Below are 10,800 nucleotides of genomic sequence, written 5' to 3'. Positions count from 1 at the left end.
TACAAGAATGGTTATTGTGTTCCAGAAATAAATTATTTTCTTGTTTAAAAAACAGAGTTGCTGTTACATTATTTTTCGCCAGCAGATATTTCTTTATTTTTATTTATTAAATTTTTTCACCTTTTAAATATATTGCTATCAACTCTTTCAGATAAACCCATTTTTAAAATAGATATTATGTGTGCATATATATATATATATATATATATATATATGTATATGTATATATATATATATACATAAATTATAAAAGATAAATTATATATATCATTCAAAAGTTTTTTTTTATGTTATTGAAAGAAGTCTATTATGTTCACCAAGGCTTTATTTATTTGATTTATTATTACAAATTAGAGGAACTGTTTATATATATATATATATATATATATATATATATATATATATATACATATATTTTTTAATTTTTTTAAATGTATTCCTTTGATGTAAAGCTGAATTTTCAACATCATTACTCCTGTCTTATCACATGATCCTTCAGAAATCATTCTAGTATGCTGATTTGCAGCTCAAGAAACATTTCTTATTATCAATGTTGAAAACAGTTTTGCTGTAATATTTTTGTGGAAACCATGATACATTTTTTCAGTATTTTATAACATTATAAATGTGACGCTTTTAAATCAATTTAATGAATTTAACCTTGCTGTATTTCCAATATATATATATATATATATATATATATATTGCTGACCCCAAACTTCTATAGTGCATAGTATTATTATACTAGTAGTTTACATGTGAAAATGTAAAAATTGTCATTTTATTGAAAATATTTTATTTATATTTGAAAATGTCAATTTCACTTGACAGGCTAAAGCTCTGGGTCTAGAAGAACCAACACGTGGGTTAAAAACGACAGCCACAACATGATATACTTGATACAACCCATTTCAGTGTAAAACAACAAAGCAACTACTGTATTATTTCTTGGACAAGACTAGTATTTGATTCTCTAATTATTACACTTATTTTTAAAACACAACCAGTACAAAACTTTCTTTTGATCAACTTCAGGCCACTGTTTTCAAGGCAAATGATACATTTCAGTGAAGTTTTTTTTGTTTTTGCTATATAGATTTTGTTATATAGAATCCTTTAAGGCTCTATATAGAACCTTTTCTTCTAAGAGTGTGGTGACTATATAAAACATTTTAACATTAAACAAGCAAACAAAAGGTCGGTGTCTGTCCCAGTGTTGTACTATTGGCTTGGGTCTTTTAAAGGGCTGTATCTTCAGAGCCAAACAGCTTGATCGCCGTCTCTTTGCCGTCACAATTGGGACCCGTCCCGTCGAAATCCGGAGGAAGGATTTCAGCACCAAAGTCCCTGAAGTAGCCGTCCAGCTCGTCACCATGAACAAAAACCTAGATGAACAGGTTCAAAGTTTTCATTTAAACAGTTTCATATGCACATATGATTGTGATCTCAATATGGCGTGAATAAAATGGATTTGCAAGGTTTTAAAGGGGGGGTGGTATAATGCCCCTTTTTACAATATGTAAAATAAGTCTCTGTTGTCCCCAGAGTGTGTATGTGAAGTTTTAGCTCAAAATACCCCACAGATAATTTTTTAAAGCATGTTAAAATTGTCCCTTTTTGAGGGTCAGTAAAAACGCGTCGTTTTGTGTGTCCCTTTAAAGGAGAAGTTCACTTTTAAAATGAAAATTCTGTCATCATATACTCACCCTCATGTTGTTTCAAAGCTGTATGAATTTCTTTCTTATGCTGAACAGAAAGGAAGATATTTAGAAGAATATCAGTAACCAGACAGTTTTTGGGTCCCAATGACTTCCATAGTAGGAAAAAAATATACTATGGAAGTCATTGGGACCCAAAAACTGTCTGGTTACTGATATTCTTCTAAATATCTTCCTTTCTGTTCAGCATAAGAAAGAAATTCATACAGCTTTGAAACAACATGAGGGTGAGTATATGATGACATAATTTTCATTTTAAAAGTGAACTTCTCCTTTAAATGTAAATGAGCTGCTGCTCCCTGCACAGAGGGCGGAGCTTCAAAAGCTCATGGGTGTGTGTGTGTGTGTTAGCAGCTCTGATTACCTCACTCAGACAAGCACTAAAATGGCATAAACTGTTCTGCCTTTTATGTTTAAACCGGAGTCTGACAATGATGGAGAGACTCAAGAAGAAGTGACAACACGCAGAACGCAACAGGACGTTTCTAAAGGGTTAGTTGATGAATTTATGTTGCTGATGTGGAGTTAACTATCTTCAATTAGCATATTATCATGTCATGATAATCAATAAAATCGCTCGTGTGGGAACTGTTGGAAGATGCTTACAGAGTGACATGCTATTGCATTTGTGTTACGTACTGTATTGCATGTGAAAAGACGGATGCGACAGCTTGAGCAGACTCACAAATGTGCTCGACTACAACAACTCTTCCTCTTCTCAACATGGACTGCGTGTTCCCGGGGGCGGGGTTTATGTAAATGTTAGGGTTAGTGATGTCACTAACCCGGGAGGAATGTCGTGTAGTCCCTTCCAGCCGTTTGTTGTAGTCCTTAAAAAACAAGTTCTTTAAAAGCAAATATCTTCCTTTGCTTTGAACTTTGAGCGTTGTAACTTTGCAGATGTTGTTTACCGGTATGCTCAAACAGCAACATTACACACTAATTAAAGTTAGAAAAGTGAAAAAATAATCAACCACCCCTTTAAGTTTATAAAGTGGAAATAATGCATCTTTTAATCTCCTTTTGAGTTCAGTAGTCAGAATAGTGAACATCTTAGTCCACCGTAAAGCTCGTTTGTGTGCCCTGTTCAGATTTTTTTTACACATCCACCCCTCACTCCACTCACCCTCTCCAGCAGTTTGCTCTTCATGAAGGGCTTCACCACGTTATAGGTGGTTGTGAAGTACCAGGGTTGGTGGATCACGTGCACCGCCTTGAATCGGGCCGGGAAAGAGTCCTGAATCATACAGACAGCACACGCTGTATGTGAGCCAGCACTTCATGATCTTCCTTGTGATTTGTGAGTTCAATGAAATTGTTGTGGTTTAAAGGCAGTGTAAGCTCTTACCTGTAACATGTCCACCATCTTCTTCAGCTCGGTGTGTTTGATGCCAGACGCGTGCTGCATCGTGAAGCCCTTGAAGTTCTCGATGAGGACAAAGCCGTTGATTTGGGTCTCTTCGTTTTCTAAAAGTTTCTCGAGGATTACGCAGTAGGCACGCAGAGTCTGTGAAAATACGCATTCGAGTTTGAGACAGGGTTACTAATTGTTAACAAAAACGAATTGCTTAACTGAAAAAAACATTTTATTTCAGCTAGTTGCCAAGGCATCACTTCTCATTTTATTTTAGTTTAACTTGAAACACTAAAATAACTGAAATAAAATAAGAACTAAATACACATTAAAAAAATAAAAATAATAATAATGACAAAAACACAACAAAATGACTAAAACTATGGCTATAGCTAAAATGAAAACTAATTAAAAATATTAATAAAACTATAATGGTATATCACAATATCAGTGATACTAAAACAACACTAGTTTGAGAGAAAGCAACACGCTGATTTCACGCAGCCGTTATTTTGAAATCGAAAGCGAGGCTCCGGTGGGAAGAAAACCGGAAGTGTCGCCTTTAATCATAGGAGAGTCGTGAATGCGATGGCGTATTGTTGTGTTTAATGATGTTGTGTCAATTCTAAAACTGTACATACATTTCTTTCATACTTTAGACTATATACAGTGAAATTTATTTATAAATAAAATTAATTTTTTATATATAATTCAGAGAGTAAAAAACGAAGCAGGAATGAACTATATACATATCCTATATTAGAAATTATCTTCCAATAGTGTAAATCGCGGCAGCAGCTTCAGGTTGGTAGTCCAAGGCATTGTTGTTTATCTGTACTTCCGGGGTTCTTCCCACCGGAGCCTCACTTTCAAGTTCAAAATGGCGGCTGCGTGAAATCAGCGTACAATAACTAAGGTTCATTAGTTAGTTAACTACCTTAGTTAACATGAACTAAGAAAGAACAATACTTCTACATTATTTATTAATCTTAGATTATATTAATTTCAACATTTACTACATTATTAAAATCAAAGGTTGTATTTGTTAACATTAGTTAATGCATTGTGAACTAACATGAACAAACAATGAACAGCTGGATTTTTATTATCTAACATTAACAAAGATTAATAAATACTGTAACAAAATGTATTGGTCATTGTTAGTTCATGTTTGTTAATACATGAACTAATGTTAACTAATGAACCTATTGTAAAGTGTTACCAATATTGTAAACTCGTTTGTATTTGAGCACTACACAGTGCAAACTTTCTTTTCATTTTCAGTGATTAATCTGTATATCATTTAAATTTACACCTGCGAAAAGCTTTCAGATGTATTTCAGATTTCATTGTCTTTACTAAACAGCAAGACTCGTCTCTTGGGAAGTTTGTAGTCTATTTAAGAGGTGGGAAGTCGTGTTTACGTTTTCGTGTTACGGTTTCGTGTTCAAGTCATTTTCGTCGGAGTAAGATGGCGGTGTACCTTCTATTAATTAACTACACAAAAATACAGCAAGGTTTGTAACTTTATACTTGTAGAAAATGAAAACCAAACAATTTGCATCAGGTGTGTTTTGCTTTTTTATGTTTTTAATTAATTTATGAAGCCACAAACTTATCGTTACTTACGAAGGCTATAGCCTAGGCCTACATATTGTTATTACAATGCTTTCATATTTTGTGCAGGCAGTTAGCTTCGTTGTAAAAAATTTTTTTAAAAAGCCTGACCATATAAATACCTTTACATTTTGTGGTATTCCACCATATGTTTCTCACTCACACACTCCAACTCGAAAACATCGGGGCTTAAGAAAATCCCGAGCTTACCACTAGACATTGTGGTGGCGTGTGCGTTCAACTCGGACGATCTTTCCGTCATGACATGAAGCGTACCTTTGCATGCTTGTATGTTTGTATGCCTAGATAAGCTATAAACAACCATAACAATCTGACAAGCGTGTTCTTTACCTTAGCGAAATGCAATAATTAACTTTGTGATGACCTCCAACTACCTTTTTTGGGTTGTCTAATGACTTTTTGGCTTGATTTAGGGGCCATTTATACGACACTGTTTTCAACTAAAAACGTGATACTTTAAGTTACACGACAACGTTGTTTTGGGGCCTGAAAATGTACACTTTTGAAAATGGGTTTCAAAGTACAAGATTTTTGAAAACGATATCGTCTCTGTGTAAACTACAAAAACGTGAATTTGCATATTACGTGTTCTGATTCAGTTTATAGGCCTAGTGTTTCTTTACAAAATTACATCACCTACTGGCCTGGAATGAATAATACAGCATTTTTAGTCATTTTCGTGGATCTGTGTGATCTTTTTGACAATGGTGTCGTATGTACGTGAAAAATGCAAAGGAAAAACGTCGAATTTTTAGTACAGTGTTGTTCTGTAAACATACCTTTAATTTATAAAGAAATATACAGGGTGAATTTAAGTAAACTGGGCCGCTTTTGCCACTCATCTCACCCTGAAAGTGGCCTTAAAGTGACCGGGATTTCTTCATAAGATGAAAATTGAACTTTGACTGTTTATACGAGCCAAAATTTCATAAAAATCATCAAAATATACAATCAGCTTATAATTTGCTCATATTCTTTAAGAAAAGCTCAGTATTTTTGGACCGTAGATGGAAATTAGGCTATGCAAACAGCACACATACTTCATCAAAAGTGACCTCTTCTAGATCCCAGTTCTCAATGTTGAAGAGCAGCACCACTCGGCCGTACTTGTCCCTGGTGGAGAGGATTCGTGGGTAACCGGCTTCAATGGTACTACGCACGGCCTCCGGGGTTAAATTCTCAAACAACTCCGGATAGTCTCGTCTAAAACGCACATAACCTGTCAAAGAGGGAGAAAAACAAATAGACTAATCATGATTTGTAGAATGTAAGTGAAAATTTGCCTTTTAATGACAAAAATGAATCCCTGTTGTTTAAGAAGAGATCTCAACAATGCCTTTCTCACATTTGCCAAGATACCAAAGTCTGCAAACTAGTCAGTGTATTCTTCAAAGACCAGATAATCTGAGCTGCAATCCAAATTGTTTTACAGAAAGTGATGTCCAGCCTAGGAAAACTGACATCTTCACCATTAAAATGTGTTGAATATTTTGTATAAATTGCATAGTTGTGCTTGGAGTCAATTATTTTAACGGCAAATTGTGCAGACATAATTTTTTTGTCAAGGCTGTCATACAAAGAAATTATGAACACATGCAAAAACAAGACAGAACCAATGAATTATTAATAACTGAATCGGATTATGCTGTTGTCAATATATGCTTCTTTTTTTTTTCTTTTTTTTTTTGGCATAGTAAAATAAAACCTGTAGCTGTAGTTTGCTTTTTTTGCCAAATAATTGTCAGATAAATACTTTAACCGAGTTTAGTGTTATGTTCTTCCATCATATATATATAAAAAAAAGCCTATGTAAAAAAAAATCTAAAATATTTTCCTCATATTTTGATGGTTTAATCTAACTTGTAGGATCTTTAAAAACAAATAGGCTATTCTCTCCAGACATCACTTTTTGCCACTACTGTATGTGTAGTATTTATTTTAATATGCCTATTTTAAATAAGAAATTTCAGGAGTTATGAAAGAGCAAGCTTTAACATTTTTTTCTGCATCTGGTTTGTGAGCAGTGTTGGGGAACGGCACTTTTAAAAGTAATGCTACAATTTTGCGTTACTCAATAAAAAAAAGTAACTAATTGCTTTTTATGGAAAGTAATGCATTATGTTTCTTTTTGTTTTACTTTTTCTATTTTTCTGCCATTCAGAATGGCTGCACAGCCGAAAGGTTTGTTTGAGCTGCGCCCTCTACTGAACAGGTGTGAATTAGCATTTTCTTCAGGCTTATTCATTTCACTTTCTGAAAGGGACTTTACATTAGCCAAAAGTTTGCACACAACACCTTTACTCCTGATTTCTCTGAACTTAGGGACAGGAGAGCTGTCAGTCAATAAATGGGGAAACAAAGTAACTTGCATTATTTGAAAAAGTAACTCAAATATTTAAACGTAATAATGTGTGACTTTTCTAGTTACTTGAAAAAAGTAATCTGATTACTAGTTACTTTTTATGCTTTACCCCCAAGTTTGGAAGCATGGACAGGGAATAATAATACTGTTTCTTATCATTCGGTTTCACTGTTTCAGTATTTCGTCCTGTTTCTCATGCATTTAAAGGTTCAGTCATGTGTGCAAGTGTTTCTGTGGGCATTAGAAATGCCAGATTGTGTGAAATATGCAGAACATCAAAGCCCAGCCTGTCTGCCTGTTCTCAGCCCCTTTGAGAAAGAGAACCTGCCCTATTTGTGCACAAAGGGTCTCTTTGAAAGTTTCGTTAAAGCCCCAATTAAAGCAGGGATTTTGTCCCTGTCCCAGGGATGAGGAGGTCTGAGGATGCGTAGATGAAGACAAAAGCATGTTTAGATGGCCACAATAACACGGTCTAGCTGGGAAACAATGGAGCTGCGTCATTTTGCGAATGTGTAGTGCATTGATGCCACGATAACATAAAGCGATTTACCTTTCAAAAGCTCATGTGCTCTCTTCACGTCAAACTTGCGTGCGCGTATGAATCTCAGCAGGAGGGAATCTGGTTTGTCCCCGAATTTTTCTTGCACAGCTTGGGCCAGATCGTCCCCTTCGCCTGCCTTTTCTTTTATCATGGCCCTCAATTCCTTTATAGAAGACACTTTCCTCTCCTCCGTTTCATTTAGTTCATCTTTAGCCTTTTGGGATAGGAAGGTGAGTTTACATTTATGTGTAACTTAAAGATAAATGTGTTTATAGCAGCATGTAGTATAGCGATACCTTCTGTTTTGTGTGATCCGAGACTTTCTTACAGGGTCCGTACACCGGGCCGTGGTCCTTAACGGTCAGATGTTCGAGCTTAGCACGTAATGCTTGTTCCTCCTCAGACACCATGCGAAATGTTCCGGTCTAATGGGATGAAAATGAAAAGAAAGCATTATATTATGTCACAGACAAGAGGGTTTAGAACTAATCCCGTGTCTACATGACCCTGCTGGTGAGACCCACAACTCTCAGTAAACCAGTGGCTATTTAATAATCCCCATCACATGACCCACTAGAACACCTTGAGAAACAAGAGATTAGTTCATCCCACCGAGTGCATTTAACAGTGGAGGCTAATGCAGTCTTTTAAGTGCTTATTATGGAAGTAGAAATAATAGTGTACTTACAGCAGCCATGATGCGGAGATCCTCCAGTGGCTGAACGGAAACTGTAAAAATAATATTTAATTTCATATTTCACTTTATATTTTTCAGATTTAATCAATTTGAGCATTAAATAAAGACAATAAGTCTACAACTTTTGCATTTAGATTCTTTAACTTATAAATAAAGCAAAATATTATTGTGAAAAAAGGTCAGGGGAAAGTTTATTCGTAGGATTCATAGGCTTTTCAAATCTTTGCTGCAATAATCTTCACTTTATTTGTTAAGATTATTTACTTGGGCATCATTTAGTTACTTTAAAAAAGATATATATATATATTAATTTAATTAATTACAGATTTGAAGTTTGAGTCTATACTAGGATTGATGTAAACATAAAAACAGAACATTCCAGGATTTACTGATGCAATTACATCTGAAGTAGCCTATTATTTAAATACATAACTGATGGAAAAAAAGACCTGCAAATGTAATTTAGTCATATTAATTCAAACTCCATTTTAATATATTTATAAAAGGGAATATTGGCTTGTTTGAAAGTTTTGGGGGGAAAAAATCACATCATCAAGCAGTTTTCCTGATCAGAGAACAGAATGAACTTAAATTATTACATTATTATTACTAAATTTGTGAGACAATTACAGCAAACAATTGAAATGGCAACTAATGGATTAAGCTAAAGATCTGCATCGTTCATTTAATAAATGAGCAAAGCAATAAAAGCATGTTTGAAGTATCAGTCAATGGAGCCTGAATCCAGCTCAGCATCCTCTTAGCCTGTCAGCTGAAACACAGCAAGCCTGCAAAGTTAATAACACTCAAAGACTGTGACTTACCTCAGCAGAGGGCGATTCAGAAGTGACTCGGAGAAGGGCTCAGAGAGGAGAGGGGCGATGAGGACTGCAGGCGGCACTAAGGGGTGAGATTAACCTGTCACATCCCATAACTCACAACAGATTCATCTAATCTACATAATAAACATTCATGAGGGGAGGGGCCGAACGGGACCAACAACAAAACATCATCAGGTGGACAAAAAATGAGTGTGACAGATCTACAGTAATCTCAGCGCTAAGACTGTTGCTTTGTTTAATTGTTGAGTTTCTGATTTTGATGAACTATGCAAATGTTAATAACTTTTATTGATAAGTAAACAAGAAACATAATGTAGAACAGATCAGTAGTTCATAAACAAATGTCAATCCAGGTTTCATGACATTTCTAACTATTTGGATCTATAACTAATGGACTGCTAAGCATTATATAATGTATTTGATTTTTACATTTCTACACAAAACTCGGCATCAGATGCAAGGGAAACAAAAATCTTATACTCAATTTTCTCGTACAGTACAAATACCTAAACATTCCTGAATGAAGATACATTTACTTGAGAAACAAAATGATTTAAATCTTTTTTTTTTCTGAAAAATGTATCTAAATGAGGTGAGTTTATGCATTGAACAAGACAAAAATGTCAGTGGGGAAAGAAAAATAAACTTAATTCAAAGGGGAAACAAGTCTTACCCCACTGAACATGAACATTTTGATTTAGTATCAAATCATTTTGCTTCAATCTATCTTGATTTTAAAGATACATTGTAGCGGTTAAAAAAAACCTAAATTCCATGCATTTTGCGGAAAAAACATAGTTTTGGTTGTGCTTTGGCTTTGCGTGGTTGTGTGGATGAATATGGTTCTTTCTAACAACTAAAGAGAGCAAGAGATACTACTGCTCATAAAACATTCACTACTGGGCTTAAGAGATATAACCAGTTTAGATGGAAAGGACCTCAAGCTGACTAGCTGAAGACGTTACTGTAGCTTTACCCGTTAATAGACATGACACTTCCTTGAAAATAAATTCCAGCGCACCATAATCACATTAGATAATGCTTTACAGTAAACTCTGTTAGAGCTACATATGGCAATTTATCTGTTCAATAAAACACCTTACTCACAAGTTGAGTAATAAAAACACCATCTCCACATTGCTTTTACAACTTTACAAATCCCTCAATTCTTGCCATCTCTGAAAAGCCAGTGTTGATTCTGGTTTTATTACGAGCTGTCTCGTTCTCTTTTGACAGCAGACTCTCCTTTGTTCTGCGTTTGTTTAAAACAGTTGATTCCCCGAAGGTTTGAGATTTAGCGTGATCCATGTAAACCTTTCTCACTCGTTGCGACAACTAACCCATTCCACTCACACACCATACACACGTCAAAGTAGCTGGAGCAACTTTTCTCTATTTACAGATATGAAGAGACACGAACAGGCGAGTGACGCATGTATGTACGCAATTTCCCGCAAAAACCTATCCTGCCCTGTCTAAAATATAGACACTTGTAATAGGCTTAACATGAATCAGGGTAAGACAAAAACACGTTTTGGAAAAAGGATTGGTGATGTATTAATTAAATTGCTCATTTTGAACCAGAAAAGTTAGCCTTCATAGTGTACCTTTAAGAATGTTCAGATATTTTTTATGGAAAACGTAATGA

General features: G+C 34.9%; 1 protein-coding gene across 1 annotated transcript; it reads right to left on the bottom strand.

Moving 5' to 3' along the window:
* Nucleotides 1–786: 786 nt before the first annotated feature.
* rlbp1a (retinaldehyde binding protein 1a) lies at nucleotides 787–9,183 on the bottom strand. The gene is made up of 8 exons (XM_084403717.1): nucleotides 9,135–9,183; nucleotides 8,302–8,342; nucleotides 7,910–8,038; nucleotides 7,623–7,827; nucleotides 5,751–5,929; nucleotides 3,067–3,225; nucleotides 2,845–2,955; nucleotides 787–1,385 (listed from the first exon to the last, which is right to left on the bottom strand). The coding sequence occupies exons 2-8, from the start codon at nucleotides 8,308–8,310 to the stop codon at nucleotides 1,239–1,241; spliced, it is 939 nt and encodes a 312-aa protein (XP_084259843.1). The 5' UTR covers nucleotides 8,311–8,342; nucleotides 9,135–9,183; the 3' UTR covers nucleotides 787–1,238.
* Nucleotides 9,184–10,800: the final 1,617 nt, after the last annotated feature.

Source organism: Rutilus rutilus (genome assembly GCF_951802725.1).
Source record: "Rutilus rutilus genome assembly, chromosome: 3".
Classification (NCBI taxonomy): Eukaryota; Metazoa; Chordata; class Actinopteri; order Cypriniformes; family Leuciscidae; genus Rutilus; species Rutilus rutilus.
This window is presented reverse-complemented; position numbering and strand designations above follow the sequence as displayed.

Coding starts and splice junctions, on each gene's coding strand:
- rlbp1a (XM_084403717.1), bottom strand. Junction 7,828..7,909: donor CGGATCACACAAAACAGAAG/GTATCGCTATAC, acceptor CTATCCCAAAAG/GCTAAAGATGAACTAAATGA. Junction 5,930..7,622: donor AGCACATGAGCTTTTGAAAG/GTAAATCGCTTT, acceptor CCTCTTTGACAG/GTTATGTGCGTTTTAGACGA.